Below are 13,723 nucleotides of genomic sequence, written 5' to 3'. Positions count from 1 at the left end.
CCAAACGAAGTTTGGATTTACTTCGGACTTCTGGTTCTTGAAGTTTCTTTCTCGCCTTAGTTTAATGTCTTATTTAATTTACAATGGATATGGATGAATTCAAATTGTTTCTTTGCTTATAAAGAAGCGCTGATTAAAGTAGCTTTGAGTCTACTCTTTGGCGGAGTAGTGCTTCGATTTCTTCCTAATTGTGAAATTTATTCCATTGACAAGTATACTGATGTTTCTTGTAGTTTGCGCCTGTTAACTTGTCCTCTTTTTCCGATGAGCCAAATGTTAAGCCACTAGCAAACTGATGTCATGAAATCTACTTTGTGGAAATCTAAGTAAGGGATCGACTTGGCCTGTTTATATTAGCTTTCAAAATAAATGGTTTCTGAAAGTTTGCACAAACCAAAAATTGCGCTTAATTTTTGATCTTGAGGTTAGGATCTTCAATGTTTTAATATTTTCAGTTCTAATTGTGAAATAACGAGCAAAATAACTGGCGGATGTTTTACTGAAATTCAATCGTTTGATTACTGAATACTACGAGACCCTGTACTCGTTTACTAGCACAAATTGACCGACGAGAATTTCATCTGCCCTATCGTTCTCTTGTTGAACAGGACTATCTTCCGCTCATCTGCGTTATGCTATGCTTCGTTTTTTCGGAACTTTTTCTACCCTTTGTGTCATGCCTACTTCAGCACAGATTGGAGAAACTTCATCGAACAGATTTTTCTCAACGGTTTTGTAATGATACAAGATATATCCTGTTCAGTCCTTAGCTTTTTCTCTACATGGGATTAATAAAAATCCGTAAAAACAGTCTTCAGAATTTTGAATGACTTTGGCGTTCGATTGACCCTTGCGTCCACTTTCGTTTCCTTATTTCGGATAGTCACTGCGTTTGTTAAATTCAAGTTTTTCCATATAAGATTGCAATTTTTATAGTCTGCGTGCTACTGATTTTTGTCTGTGGTTTGCATCTAAGCTTGCTATCGGCAATTCCTGTAGCTAAAAGTATGCAACGTTTTTTCAAGTTATTGAAAATAACGTAATCGTGGCTGGGAACGGAGACAGTTTTTCCTGTGTTGATATAGCATGTTGCTGTGTTGATATAGCATGTTGCTGTGTTGATATATTAACACAATATATCTTAGATGCTCTGAAACGTTGCGAAATAATCAAGTTGTTTTGCTGACGGTTCTGTGAAGATCGGTTTACAGCGAAATGCTCATCATTCCAATTTTCAGATATGCTGAAATTTAGGCTGAACATTGTTTTCTAGCTGTTTCAAAATCTGTTGGAATTCATTGCAGTGAACTGTGTTTTGTTTTTGCGAACTTTCGGACGTGAACAATATCGTAGAAATCGCTTTTGACATTGATGGTTTCTCAATGTTGAGTGGAAAAAACCACTTGGAAAGACGTCATGGAAAATGCGTTGTACTACGAAAGGTCTACTTTCGCAGCTGTTGCACTTCCGCAGCTTTCATCTCCGTAACATATTGGAAGTTCTTGGAATTTGAATTTTTTTGTTAATGCTGTTAGTCTCTACATTTGCGTTTTGAGAAACCCGTGAATTGCTTCTTGCTAATCAGAAATGTGGGCTGTTAATGAATTGAAGCGTTTTTCGTTCTTTTTGATCGGATATGGGCTTGTACTTCCACCGCTGTCAATTGTATGCCGTAGTTGATATATCTGAGCGCATAGTGAGGCACTTATAGGTAATTTAAGCCCCTTTTTTAAACATTCAAAGGTGCCTCAGCTGATGCCCTTAACGCTTGATCAATGGATGTGGATAGATCTTCAATGGTTTTTGCTTTGAATAAAGCGCTGATGCAACTACACTTCTGAGGCATATGTTTTGCGTAGTGGTGCTCTGATTTCTAGTTAGGAAAACAGGTATTTCAAGTGTTTCTGAAAGTCTGCGCTTCTCAAATTGGATTCTTTATCCGATGAGCCAAATGTTGACAGCGGCGGACTGATATCATGAAACTCAATATGAACTCTATGTAAGGGATCGAATTGGCCTTTGTTTATTTTAGCCCTAGGAATTAATGGTTTTGCTAAGTGTTCCGATTGCTAAAAGAGAAGTTACTGAGAATTTTTGATTGTAAGCTTAGGATTTTTTGAAAGGTTTTCATTAAATAATTGCGGATGTTTTGACTGAAATCAAGTCTTATTGCTCAGTACTGTACTGTTAAGAAGTTGTATTGGTTTACTAACACAACACCTGATCCAGCGAGAAAATCATTTGACCTGTCGTGCTGTTGTTGAGAACAGGACCGATCTTTGATTCGTGTGCTTTACGCTATGCGATGTATTTCGAAGAGACGTACAATTTCCTGTTGTCTGGCTCTGTGAGATAACGATTGATAGGAAGGGTTCTTCGAACAGATTTTTTAATGCAAGGTTTTGTAATTATGCAAGGTTGATCCTGTTCAGTTGTTACCGTTTTTTACGTGATTCAAAAATTCCGTGAACAATCATGTCTTTAGAATCTTGCTTTATAATTTGTCCTTACGAATTCTGCATTCATCTTCATTGATTGCAAATTGCATATTTGTTTGATTGAATGATTTTAATTAAGCTTTGATTAATAACATTGATCTAAGTCTTAAGTGGTACTGATAATAATTGTCAGTAATTTGCACAAACTTACTATCGTCAATTCTTGTAGCTTAGTAATGCATTGTTTTTAGATTTCAAAAATAGCTAATATTCTTGGCTGAAAACTTGGATAGTTTTGCTCATGAAGCTTGTTGCCGAGGATATAACAACACTTAAATAGAACAGGTGTTCCAAACTAACGTATGAAGTCAGTTTTGCTGACGGTTTTGTGAAGATCGAGATTTACCGAAAAGCTAATTTTCCATTGATCTGCTGAAATTAAGGCTGAATTGATTTCTTGCGTTTTCAAAATTTTGGAATTTATTGCAGTGATCTCTGGTGTGTTTGTTGCAAACTCTGACGTGGAAAATATTGAAGAAGTCGGGTCGCTTTGAAAATGTTCGATTGTTTCATGTTTGGTGGACAAAATGCTTAAAACGTCAATGAAAGCGCGTGTTGTAAAACCAGAATATTTCATTACCACAGCTTTGATGCATTCACTGTCCTTAATGTTTTGGAATTTCTTGGAATTTTGTTTTTGCTGATCCAGTAAGTCGGCTTTAATTTGGTTGAGGATAAGCCCGAGATTTGCTTTTTTTACCAATCCTTTCACATGTGAGTTTGTTGTCATTTTTCGTTATTAATCAGATACGAGCCTTGTACTTTCACCGCTGTCAAGTGCCTGCGGCGGTTGAACAAGCTGAGCGCATATTGAGGCACTAGCAGATAATTTAAGCCCTTTTTCAAACGGTTCCAAGGTCTCTCAGTATAATGATGCCTCTAGAGCGTGAACTTGCTTTTTTGCTGCTGTTTTGTTTATGTTCATTTGCAATGGATATGGATGACTTAATAACTTTTTAAGAAGCGCTGATGCAAGTACACTTTTAAGTAATCTGTTTAGCCTAATGGTGATCTGATTTCTAATTTCGAACACTGCCTCATGCCCAAATCAACAGATATTTTGAACAGACTGGGCTTGTTAATTTGGCTTTTTCCGATTTCACAAATGTTATGCCACTAGCAAACTGATATGAAATCTACTATATGGAAATCTATATTAGGGATCGAATTGGTCCTTTTTAATAGCCCTAGGAGATGGTTTTGCGAAGTTTGCCATGCCTAAAACAAAAGTTGCTGAAAAGTTTTGGCAGATAAAGATTGAAGATTATCTGGTTTAAGATTTAAGGTTTTCAGTTACTTCTAATTGTCAAAATACGAGCAATTTAACTGGCGGATGCTTTGACTGAAATTTTGTTATTGCTTAATACTCTTCTGTTCGAGACCTGGTATTCGTTTACTAACACAGCACTTGAGCAACGAGAAACTTACCTGTCTGATTTGTCGTGCTATTTATTGAGTTGAGAACAAAACTGTTCTTCGACTCAACTCCTTTAAGCTATGTGAGGTATTTCAAAAGTACGGAAAATTTTCTGTTTTGTGGAGAGATAAGCGGATTGATAGGAAGGCTTCTTCGAATAGATTTTTCACAACGATTGTACTGATGCAAGATTTATCATCTTCAATGTTAAGCTTTTTGTCTACCTGAGAATAAAAGTCCGTTAAATATCTCAAATTTGGCTTCTATTAAATATGACTTTTGGCGGTCGTATTTATTGAATGCAACTTGCATCCGCTTTGATTTGCTCATTTCGGATTGTGCATTTGTTAAATTCAGGTGTTTTGGGATAAGATTTCAATTTGCTTCTTTCTGAGCTTACAACGATGATCTGAGTGCTATTGATGTTTGTCAGTGTTTTGCACAAGCTTACTATCGTCAATTCCTGTAGATAAAAGCATGCAAAGTTTTTCAGGAGAAATTTAACTGACGCTCCTGCCCTTAAATTTTGGCGGGGATTTTTGGGTCGTGAACCATGTTGCTGAGTTTATATAACAGCAATAAATAGGTCATTAGTGTTGTAGAACCTTCCGAACTAATCTAACGTTTACAGTCAATTTTGAGGAAGCTTCCATGAAGATTTGCAGAGGGAAATGCCTATCTTTCGCATTTCCCAAATGCGCTGAAATTAGGACTGAACGCTGTATTCTAGCTTTTTCAAAACCGGTTGCTGGAATGTATTGCGGTGATTTATGGTGTGTTACTGCAAATTTCTGACTTGAACAATATTGTAGAATTCGTTTCCGAGAAGATTTGAGGTAGTTCATCTTTGTTTTAATCGGATTTGATCTTATACTTTCACGCTCGTCACGCGGCTGTCAGATAAACGAGATGAGTAGTTTGTATTGAGGTAGAATTAGGTAACTTAAGCTCTACTTTAAAGGAGTCGTATGTTGCAGTTGCCTTCAGATCTTCCAGCTGGTTTTTGCCTGTAGGGGAATGGCGGAAGTTAGTAAGTCCGTATACAACTTTTTATTGGTCTACTTTGTATGGTAATAAACCTCGTGCACTGCAAATTGATGGAGTAAAGTGCTAAATAAGTTGGAATTCGACTCTGCCGGTTCCTTAGCATATCACACTGTCATTAAACATCCTCAATTGTTTTTGGGCAATTGTATGGTTGTAATGAAACGTTTAAAGAGCGACTGGAGCAGTGGAGATCTTTTGATTGTATTTAATTCATGGTTGAATTGATGCTGCAGACTGTTGAAGTTGTTTATAGTTCTAATGTGTGCGATAAGGATAGACTATTAATGTCTTATTTTTTTGAGGTTTGGATGTGTTAGTGTATAAAAGTTGCTATCAATTGTGTTCGTAGCTAGAGTGCTAGGTGTTGTTTTTGGTTAATTTTAGGTGTCAACATCGCAATGCTTTGAAAGAAATTCTGTAATTTTGGTGGTGCATGTATTCAAGGTAAGCTCTCTGTTGTGATGTAGCTAAAGTATCTGCTTTTAAAAGTTTTACCTACAGCACTGCACGAGTGTATTCAAATCATCTCCATCTAAGAACGCCATTAAGGGTGTCTTCGTGTTTAAATGATGTAACAACGTTTTTGGTCTTTGTGCCGCAACGTTATCGCAGTTTTGAATTTGAAGCCCCCTGGACCGTAATTTGATAAATAGAAACTGCTTACTAGATAAGTTGGAGTTCGACTCGGCCGTTTCATTAGCAAGTCAATTTTTCATTAGTCATCATCCAGATTGTTTTTGGAAAAATGGCTGGTTGTAATTAATTGATCCTAGAGCGACTGGGGCAGCGGAGGTTTCTTAAACTGTCAACCCCTTGAAATGAAGGCCTCCTGGTTTAAACTTTTAGTTTCATGGTGATGTGATTTCGGTTTCATCACCTCAGATTGTTTGCTGTCGAATCCTGAAGCTTCAAAATTTTCCAGCAAGTCCCTATCATGTTGCTCTATGTGAAATTGCTTTTGCAATTGTTCTGCTACCTGGACTGTTTGTTAGGAACGACAAATTTCATGTCTTTTGCACAATTTTGGTCCCGCTGGGCACGGCTGAGCTTCAAAGGGTTTCCTTTAGCGCTGCAAGGTTGACATAAAGAACTAATATACTAGCTTTAATTAACTACTGAAGTTGCGCTGTTTCAATCTAATGCGAGTGTTAGTGGCAACTTTTTAGTCGTTGGAATTGTTCAACTAGGTTTGGATGCTTGTTAGTGTCTTATAGGATTAGTAGCTATTAATTGCGTTTGTGAAATTTGAGTATAACTTATGCACCAATTGACAATGGGTACTTTGCCTTAGCTAATTTTTGGCAAGAATCTTGCACAAACCTTTTGATCAATTTCGTAATTTGAGCTCAGCAGGGATTCGTGCATTTTGGGGATGAATTACAAATATGGCTTTCGAAGTTAAGAAGTGATAAGCTACATGGTTTTAGCTCATTTTCAGTGAATTCTATCGTCATCTAGGAAAAGGAGCAACGATATCCTATGTTGCACTACTGTTATAATGTTAAAGGGTGTTTTGTTAGCCATGGTGTTCCGCAAGGTTGTTGCAAATAGCCATTTTGAGAGCCTTCGACTGTAACTTGATGAGAAACTGATAAATGTGAAGTCTACTTTGATTAAGCTGATTGATTTGGCGCACTTGTATCGTTGTTTATTTAAATGTAAGTTTAATTGAGACGGTGGTGTTCCGCAAGGTTATGAAATGTTCTTCAAGCAACTGGAGCAGCGGAGGTTTTGATTCGGTCTTTGATTATTAATTTGGTGCTATAATAATTCTCCAGGTGTTCCGCATGGTTGGACTGTTTTCTCGTTGGTGTGCCGCAGGGTAATAAAATTGTCTTAAACCTGTAGATGACTGAACCTTAAGTTAAAATCAGTGGAGAAAGCACACTATAATTATGTGTATTTTGAATATATTTGGTTTGCAAAATTGCATCATCCGTTTTATTTAGCGACTTGATGGCTCGATCACCGGAGACCAACGGAAACAAGCTATCGATAGCTTCAATTCGGAACATTCTCAAGACTTCTGTTTTCTTCTCTCAACGCGAGCTGGTGGCCTTGGTGTCAATTTAGCGACTGCTGATACTGTTATCATATTTGACTCAGATTGGAATCCGCAAAATGACATTCAAGCCCAGTCTAGAGCACACCGAATAGGACAAACGAAACAAGTTAATATATACAGACTGGTCACTAAATTCTCCGTCGAGGAGGATATTATTGAACGTGCTAAAAAGAAAATGGTTCTGGATCATCTAGTGATACAGCGTATGGACACCTCCGGTCGCACAGTAATAAATGAAAAGTCCGAGTCAAAACATGTATGTTTTATTCAATATTCTGTTTCGAAATCATTTAAGCATGTAATTATAATTAGTATGTTTACAGCCTTTCAACAAAGAAGAATTGAATTCTATTTTGAAATTTGGTGCTGCAGAGCTGTTCAAAGAAGCTGACGGCGAAGAGGAAGATTTCACGGATGATTTCGATATTGACGATTTCCTGCAGAAGGCCGAAACAAGAGAAGAGAGCGATCAGCCCCAGACAGTCGGCGAAGAGTTGCTGGCTGGCTTTAAGGTTGCCAACTTCAACTATGAGGATGAGGAGGAAGATGTTGAACCTGAATCTAATGAAAATGACAAACAGGAGTGGGATGAGATAATTCCAACTGCTGCTCGGGAAAAGGTTGAGCAAGAAGAAGCTGCAAAGGCCGAATCCGAAATGTTTCTGCCACCCCGACAAAGGACAAGGGTAAGTTTCACTAATTAATTTTTACAGTTGAAACGCGGCCCATCTGTTCTGCTACAATGAAATGATTAGGATCTCGATAAGCAATAGCGATAGGTCGATGTATAGATAGCGTATGCAGTGAAAGAGTATTCTTTACCTCTCCAGTTGGTGAGAATTTCTTGATACAATTTATATTTGAGCAGCATATGTAAACATTTCCTTCGCAATCCAGCATTCCAGAAGTTGGTCCGGAGAAATGGTCCATGGTCTGACACCAATAACTTAAGTTATGCTTGTTGACGAAGAGAACTTTATTGTTATGATATATGAGCGCCAGTATGTAGTTGTCATTCTCTTCAGTCCAACTGAATTTAGAACTGTTCATGCCAATATTGGAGATAATGTCAGCAGTCATGTCCTCTTTGGATTTAACTACTTCAATGTCTGTTCCTGAATCTTCCTTCTTTCGAAGACAACTGGGGTTTTTTGTTAAGGTTGTTAGAAACGGCTTTTGTTTTGAGCCTGAAGTAGTTTTACGTTCAATTGAATTTTTGTTGCTCAGAGATGCGTTGAGTACACTTGTGATAGCTTTTGAACTTATTGTTTCTCTAACATGAAGCTCACCAGTTTTAGATAATTCGATTAGTTGTGGAAAAAGAACTGTGTGTTGAAATGAGAATTGGTTAGTTGAGTAAATGATCGAACCGGTCCAAGAATTGATTGCATGTATCGCGCTATTCATAACATCTGCTGCATAGAGAACTCCATCTGCTAAGCGGGCATCCGATAATCGGCACTGGCCGTTCTTGATATTGAAGCGACCAGCAAGTGATAATTCGCTACCAATTGCTCTGAATTTTAAGCTTCCTTTGAGTGTTGAAATAGTTAGTCCGCTCAATCTGTCAAGAAGATCATATGCAGTTTTGTCAGTTATGGAGTTAACGACGAAAGATCTTTCTGTAGAAGTTGATTTTTTTGAAGCCATAATTGCTTTTCCGAGCGTGTCTAACTTGCCTTTAGTGTTGGAAATAGAATGTTCGCTAGTGTCTTTAGAGCCTACTGCCTTCTCCGAGCGTTCAAGTGCGTTCAATAGATTCAAGTGTTTGGCGAGTTTTTCCTTTTGAAAGTGTTCTTCTATGCCTTGCTCGGTCCTCGCTTTCCACTTATGGATATGGAGTAGTAGTTCTTCGACATGGGTGTGAAAACTGGAGAGGGTAAGTTGTTTCTGTTCGATTATCTTCAAAAATTCTAGCTCCCATTCCTCTTTTACTTCCTCAAGCTGTTCAACCAAAGCGGATTTTGTGACCTCTTTTGTAACTTCTGAGGGCTGTCGCTCGGGTAGGTTGCCTGAGCTGTAGGTTTCAATTAATTCTTTGATCACGCTGCTTTGGTAATCCTTGGGGAGTGACTCAACGGTATATCTTTCAGGTTGTCTGCAATTCGGACATTTGAACGAGTTGTGTCTTCCTGACCACGACTAAAAAGTTAATTCGATTAGATTTGCTAGATAAGTTTTTAAAAGTTTTGATTATAAAGGGGACGGTTACCTCTAAGCAGTGAAGGCAGAAAGTGTGGCCACACTGAAGTTGCCGTGGTTCATAGAGCTGCTCGAAGCAGATGCTACACTGAACCATGTCATTCAGTGAGCTCAGAAGATCTTTCAGCTGTTGTTCCGACATTTTAGCATATCGTTTGTTTCTGGACGTGTTCTCAATTAGTTTGTTCCCAAAGAACAGATTTGTTAGAATTCAAAGTATGACAGCTCAAATAGTAATTTTATTTACTTAACATTTGGGCTCGAAACTAAACAATTTTTACCGTGGTATTAAATTGATTAAGATCATTTGTGTATTGAGCAAGTGATGAAGTCCAAGTCAATATATGCATGAAACAGGTCACTTTGTTTTAGACGAAAGCTTTCCAAATAAACTTTTCGACAACTGCACGAGATCATTCATCGTCATCTGAAAGTGCAAGTGATGAAGAAACATTGGGTGCCATATCAGCAACTTCCACACGATCAGGGGCTAAAGCGCCCTCCAAGAAGTTGAAGCAGGAGTTCACGAATTGGTCTGCAAATGAAGTTAGAAACTTCGTGAAGAGCTTCAAAAAGTTCCCCAATGCAGAGAACAGACTGCAAGAGGTTGCTGAAGATGCGGATTTACACGAGAAGAGCATGACAGACATGCAAGCCTTCTGGCAACGAATGAAGGAATATTGCGAACTGGCCGTGAGTGAAGCCAACAAAGAGAATGCTGGTGTGAAAACGTCCAAGCACGCTTCCTTTGTAATCCGACGAGTGAGTGTCAATGCGACACAATTGTTGAAATCTCAGGAAGAATTTGACGCACTTGTTAAGACAATCTCAATCCTCGATTCACCTTATAAGTAAGTGCACACCTATTCATAAATCAGATATTGCAAGGATCAATTTTTAACCCAAAAAATTAACCTCAGAATAACATAACGGTTTAACATTATATGTTTAACGACATAACATGAATTCAGCGAGTTTGTAAATAAAGCATCGATATCGAAGGGAAAATAGATTAGCAGCCAACTTTCTGTTTTATTCGACAACTTTAAATAAGTCCCTGGAACGGATAATAGAAACAATTGCTCTGCTATTTGTTGGCAAAGTAGATCTATATGGTTGCAAACGTGAAATCGTCAACATAATTGTCTTTTATTGACTTGAAATTCCTTGAAAGTGGTGTATAATTTAAAAAATGTGATGTTTTAGCTACGTCCTCAAGCTTCCAAAGAAACGACTACCAAATTGGGATGTCATTTGGGAAGCAGAGAATGACACTAACCTCATTATTGGAGTATACCTGTACGGCAGTGGCAACTGGGACGCCATCAAAAACGACGATCGACTGCAGCTTCAGGAGAAACTAATGTTGGAGTCCGAACAGAAGCCACAGACGCGCCATCTTGCATCAAGGGTGGAGTATTTGTTACGTCTATTGGATTTGGAAGTGAATCCGAATAAACATGAACGAAACCTGAAGAGCCCAGATAAGGCCAAAGACGAGAAGGAACGAGAACGGAGAGCTAAGAAGGAGAGGAAAGAGAATTTGAAGCGAGAGAAGAAAGAACGAGAAGCTGCAGAGTCAGCAGCCAAAAAGAGGAAGATCTTCAAGTCTAGAGAAGAGGTATGTCAAAGTTAACTGTGCAAGTTTTAAGAGCAATACTACCGTATTTAGGAGTTGTTATCTGAAGACATTCTATTGCCTTTTGAGAGGATTAGCATTCTTAACCAAATCACAGGAAGTGTTCTATATTTTTTTAGTATTAAATTGACATTGACAGACTGTTCAGCTGTTGTAATGTGAAGTGTGAAGTTGAAAGCTCTTAATTAGTTACCTTGGTCACTTATTAAAGGCTGTCAGAATTTCACCATGAGATGAAAGATGGTCCAAGCTTCCCTATCAGTTTTCACCAGTTTTTGAATATTGCTTTTATTGCTTAGATTGAAGACGACTCAAGTAGTTCTGATGACGACGATGGATCAGAAGAAGGAGAGGTGAAAGTGAAGAGCACTAAGCCTCTGGCTAATCCAAGTTTGACCTCCCCTTTGAAGCTAATGTGGATTCCGACACAGGAGAGTGATGAGCACAAGAGTGGAAACATGTCTGTATCAACTGACCTCAAAGCACATAGTCTACAGTCATCCCACTCAACAAGTCAAGCTAAATTGAACGCTTTAAATGCCATAACAGTTGCTGTGCAGGAGCTTGATATCAAATCCAACATTTTTAAAGCGGTTAGCACATTTATTATGCACAACTATTTCCTGAATTACTTAATGGAAAAAAAACAAACTTTGATTCCAGTGTGACTAGGTTCTCCAATGTAAATAAATGTTTTTAGTGCAAAGAAGACATGCGATCCGTCAAGAAGCATCTACAGAAACTGATGCAATCTACGGCATCTGAAGATTCGAAAAAGACGTCTCAGGATGAAATGGCATCAGTATGTCGTAAGAGCTTAGTCAAAGTAGGAGACAGGGTACTCGAGGTTCTGCAAGAGAAAGACCAAGAGAAACTGAAGGAAGTGAAGAGCAATTTGTGGAATTTTGTTGCTCAATTCAGCAAGCTGAATGCTGAGACCTTGCACTCTATCTACGTCAAAAGCTCCAAGAAAAAACAACGCGATCACGAGGTTTCAAAAGCGCAAGTAAAGCAAGAGAAGAAACCTTCAACAGAAAGAGACGCTCCAAGTCCCGATAGCGAGGCAACGAAAATATTGAAGAAGCAAAAAGACAGTATTCCAGAAAAGATTACCAGAGCGCCTATATTTTCACGGATGAATCGTGCCTCTTCGCCGCCTGGAATGCACGAGCCGAGAAAGAGGATTTTTGATCACCCTGCTAAACCTTTTCCTGCAAGATCTGGAGAACACCGTGCTGACGGACGAGACCAAGTTGAAAGTCGCATGCATACTTCTGGAACAAGTACGTCCACTGAGCATGGGAGGGGCAGCAGTGGACGAGATGATGACCGAGGCTGGTGTCGAGAGCGAGGAAGTTACAGCAAAAAGTGGGAATCGCAACGAGAGGAACAGCGCCCTTCTACCGCGTCTTTTGACAGATGGAAGTATCCTCAACAACGCCATGAAACTCCTACTCAAAATTCAGTGTCCAGCTACAGGGATCCTAGAATGTCGAGACTCGATAGTCAAAGAGGTGCCACGAATGGTGATAACCACTTAGGTTCTGTCGGTCAAAATCCGTATCGAAACGGGAGAGAAAGCTACCGCGATCATCAATCAAACTTACATGAACCTTCTAGTCGATCGATTGCTGATTCTCAACACCATTCTAATTCGCGTTCAATGTACGATAGCGTGCACAATTCAGCGAGTTTTGACTTCGATATGCCAAATTTGCATTTGCAATCATCTGCAGTACCGAACCCTAGATCAGAATTGTCCTCACATGGTGCTATTCCTATAGAACTTGAGCGACCAAGCTCAGAAACTTTGAATAACAATGAAGGCATGGACTTCGATTTGTCTTGGAAGAATGACGGGACTTCGAACTCTTGGAGTCAGTGAAAACGTAATTAGAGAGAAACAGCAAATAGTGAGCTTAATTAAACATTCGCCAATTGTACTCTAATTAGAAACCCTTGTTCCAGAACGTCATTATCTTTATTTTTGTTTTCTTATCTGTCGAACTTAATTCAAAACTATATTTACTAAAGAGTTACATTCATGACATTCAAAAGAACAAATTAAGTGACGATCGCAGTTTCGCCGCCCGCTATAAATAGAATTTGTCCGACTAAACTATTGAAGCATGGAATTAATTTACTTTTTAGTGATCTTAGAGCTTTAATAATCTGTGTAAATTCTAATCAGCAAGCAAGTAAGTTTAAGTTGGTGTATTGAAAGCTTACGTATTTCTGCCCACTCTGCACTATTTTTAACCACCCTCAAATTATAAGCTAACCTCCTTAAGATTAAGTTAGGTACGACCAAAAGCAGTCTTACTCCAGTCGATTGAACGCAGTTGTCCTAATTTAGTCGGTTCTGCGCAAATCATTAATTCATCTTCATAAAAATAATTAGGAAACAACAATTTGTCTGTAATTTTTAATTTCCACCAGATGTGGGATTTGGGCTGAATTTTCCGAGTTCAGAAATGTACTCTCTTAAGAGATACAGTGAGCTTCTGCGATTGGCAAAGTAATGCGCCAACCACGCAATTGAGTGATTCGTTTTCCTGCGTTGAATTGTTTGAAAGGTCAATGTTTTCCTTGTTAACAGCCACACAGCAATAGCTGGGGCTATTATTGGCCTTATCTTGGTTTTAAAATTAAAAGAATGAATTGTATTGGGGCGCTGCCTTTTTTAAGATCTGTTGACACATTTTTGAAGTCAAATTAGAAATGATATTGGTCATGCCGAAACAGGAAGTGGAGTGAAAAAGCGAGTGGTTTTGTGGCGTAAAATTTTTTCTCTAATTTTAAAGTAGTGAGGAAACGGTGTTTGAACAAAAATTCGCTTTGTCGATGGTGGTTTT

General features: G+C 38.5%; 2 protein-coding genes across 5 annotated transcripts in view; one reads left to right on the top strand and one right to left on the bottom strand.

The window, feature by feature from the left end:
* Window positions 1-12,901, top strand: part of LOC142349456 (chromodomain-helicase-DNA-binding protein 1-like) — a 369,586-nt gene extending 356,685 nt beyond the window's left edge. For all 4 annotated transcript variants that reach the window (XM_075401033.1, XM_075401031.1, XM_075401034.1 and 1 more), the window contains 6 exons: window positions 6,912-7,283; window positions 7,351-7,713; window positions 9,602-10,080; window positions 10,436-10,850; window positions 11,168-11,461; window positions 11,569-12,901. In XM_075401033.1, coding sequence (XP_075257148.1) covers window positions 6,912-7,283; window positions 7,351-7,713; window positions 9,602-10,080; window positions 10,436-10,850; window positions 11,168-11,461; window positions 11,569-12,753 — 3,108 coding nt within the window. In that variant the 3' untranslated portion in view covers window positions 12,754-12,901. The remainder of the gene's footprint in view (window positions 1-6,911; window positions 7,284-7,350; window positions 7,714-9,601; window positions 10,081-10,435; window positions 10,851-11,167; window positions 11,462-11,568) is intronic.
* Window positions 7,275-9,595, bottom strand: LOC142349457 (uncharacterized). Its single transcript, XM_075401036.1, has 2 exons — window positions 9,240-9,595; window positions 7,275-9,169 (listed from the first exon to the last, which is right to left on the bottom strand). The coding sequence occupies exons 1-2, from the start codon at window positions 9,369-9,371 to the stop codon at window positions 7,724-7,726; spliced, it is 1,578 nt and encodes a 525-aa protein (XP_075257151.1). The 5' UTR covers window positions 9,372-9,595; the 3' UTR covers window positions 7,275-7,723.
* Window positions 12,902-13,723: the final 822 nt, after the last annotated feature.

This window comes from Convolutriloba macropyga, chromosome 11 (assembly GCF_964194025.1).
Source record: "Convolutriloba macropyga chromosome 11, txConMacr16.3, whole genome shotgun sequence".
Taxonomy (NCBI): domain Eukaryota; kingdom Metazoa; phylum Xenacoelomorpha; order Acoela; family Convolutidae; genus Convolutriloba; species Convolutriloba macropyga.
Note: the sequence above shows the minus strand (reverse complement) of the source record. Positions and strands in the feature narration are given on the sequence as shown.